This window comes from Giraffa tippelskirchi, chromosome 6 (assembly GCF_054371585.1).
Source record: "Giraffa tippelskirchi isolate mGirTip1 chromosome 6, T2T-mGirTip1v1.2.pri, whole genome shotgun sequence".
Lineage (NCBI taxonomy): Eukaryota > Metazoa > Chordata > Mammalia > Artiodactyla > Giraffidae > Giraffa > Giraffa tippelskirchi.
In genome coordinates, this window is record NC_137280.1 from 85,861,710 (window position 1) to 85,864,191 (window position 2,482).

Genomic DNA, 2,482 nt, shown 5'->3' on the forward strand with positions numbered 1-2,482 from the left:
TCACAGTCCAAGAATAACTCTTTCAGTTTGGTAGGGGGAAATAGAGGTACAGAGAGGTGAAGATACTTGCTCAAGTTTACAGCAGGCAGAGCAGGGGTTCGAACTCAGGTTGGCTGACTCACTCATTCTTTTGTCAGACGGCTATGTTGCATTGCTCAGAACATACACATGCACATCACAGGATCTTGAAAACAACTAGAACATTATTTCTACAGTCTCTTGCCTCAGATTTCTTGCATGGGTAACTCTAGAGGAAGAATCTGATTGATTCATACTAAATTAGAGATGCACTTGGTTCAAAGTGTTGTAGACATGGGGTGGGTAGGTCTTGTGGTATCTGAAGCTCTGGGAAGAACAAGATTCATCAGAAGGGAGTAAGAGGGCAAAGTAGTAAAGGCTGTAACCTCTGGTAAAGGAATATTTTCATTTTCAGAGATAACCTAGATGTACAGAAAGGTATAAACTTTGGAGGCAGCCAGCCATGGGTCATGTCTTAACTCTACCATGTTTGACAGCTCACCTCAAACAAGTTGCTTAGCATTTATCCACCCCAACATTCTCAATGAATATTCTCAAGGTATTCAAAATGGGGTAATCAAATCAACACCTCCCCCACTACATTGGTAAGAGGATTAAGTCATAGGTGGCACAGAGTAGGAGGGCTTCCCTGGTGGCTTAGTTGGTAAAGAATCTGTCTGCAATGCAGGAGATTTGATCTCCTGCAAGGGGTTTGATTCCTGGGTTGGAAAGATCCCTTGGCAAAGGGAATGGCTACCCACTCCAGTATTCTTGCCTGGAGAATTCCATGGACAGACAACAGAAGAGCTTAGCCAGCTACAGTTCATGGGGTCGCAAAGAGTTGGATATTACTGAGCAACTTTCACTTCACAGAGTAGGAACTCAGCCAATGTCATCTGTCATTTATCTGGAGCAGCCCCTGGGGCAGAGCCAGGAGTGATGGAAGCTGACAACTTCCCTCCATCCAGTAGCTGATCTCTCCACATCACACCTCACTTCAGGAACAGCCTTCATGCAGGGAGCCAACTTCTCGGCAGTGACTGAATTCATCCTCATCGGCTTCTCCTCCTTCCCCCACCTTCAGCTGATGTTCTTCCTGCTCTTCCTGCTGATGTACCTGTTCATGCTGCTGGGGAACCTGCTCATCATGGCCACCGTCTGGAAGGAGCGCAGCCTCCACACCCCCATGTACCTCTTCCTATGTGCCCTCTCCATCTCTGAGATCCTCTACACCTTCGCCATCATCCCACGAATGCTGGTAGACCTGCTCTCCACCCACCGCTCCATCCCTTTCAGGGCCTGTGCCAGCCAGATGTTCTTCTCCTTCACATTTGGCTTCACCCATTCCTTCCTGCTCACCATCATGGGCTATGACCTCTACGTAGCCATCTGCCATCCCCTGCGCTACAATGTGCTTATGAGCCCCCGTGGCTTCGTCTGCCTGGTGGCCTGGTCTTGGGCTGGAGGCTCAGTCATGGGGTTGGTGGTGACAACAGCCGTTTTACAACTCACCTTCTGTGGCTCTAATGTGATCCACCATTTCTTCTGCCATGTGCCACCTCTAATGAAGTTGGCCTGTGGGAACATCGCCACTGTGGCCACGAGTGTGGGCCTGGTGTGTATCACCGCCCTGCTGGGAAGCTGTCACTTCATCCTCCTGTCTTACGCCTTCATCGTGGCCGCCATCTTGAGGATCCCTTCAGCCGAGGGCTGACACAAAGCCTTCTCCACGTGTGCGTCCCACCTCACCATGGTGGTCGTGCACTATGGCTTTGCCTCTGTCATCTACCTCAAGCGCAAGAGTCCCCAGTCTCTTGAAGGAGACACGCTGATGGGCATCACCTACACGGTCCTCACTCCCTTCCTGAGCCCCATCATCTTCAGTCTCAGGAACAAGGAGCTGAAGATCGCCATGAAGAAGACCTTCCTCAGCAAGCTCTTTCTCCATAGCTCCTGAAATGGCAGGTTTTGTAACAGGAGTTGTGGCAGGTAGAGGCACTTCAGTCCATTGTCTTGTCTGAAAAATGGAAATAATCCTGCTGCATTTGTGATGAGTCCTGTGTGTGGACTTCCTCTCCTCCCACCTCGGCTAGTTCTCTATAAATGCTAAAGGTCTGTTTTCTCTTCTCCGTGGTCTGGCTAACTTCACTCCTCTTGAATTCACTGGAGTCACCATCCGCCAGTATTGACCTGCTGAGTCAATTTCCTCCCGTTGACTGTGCCTGAGAGCAGAAAGCAGGAGGGGATGCCCATGGCTGTGTTGAGGAACCTGTGTACCTTGTGTATCTTCAATGTGTGAGGGAGGGATGCTTGCTCTGCCCCAAACAATGAGGGAAACAGCAACAGATATTTGGTGCCTGCTCTGAATCAAGCGGCTTCCCTGGTGGCTCAGATGGTAAAGAATCTGCCTGCAATGCACGGCATTCTATGCTTTCAAGACCTCACCTCTTTCATTTATCGTACT

The 2,482-nt window shown here is 49.7% G+C and overlaps 1 protein-coding gene across 1 annotated transcript; it reads left to right on the top strand.

Annotated features, from left to right (window-relative positions):
* The first annotated feature begins 1,030 nt into the window (after nt 1-1,030).
* On the top strand, nt 1,031-1,975 carry LOC145511345 (olfactory receptor 10H1-like). The gene is given in 1 exon segment (XM_081504399.1): nt 1,031-1,975. A coding segment is annotated over 1 exon segment (945 nt).
* The last annotated feature ends 507 nt before the right edge of the window (nt 1,976-2,482 follow it).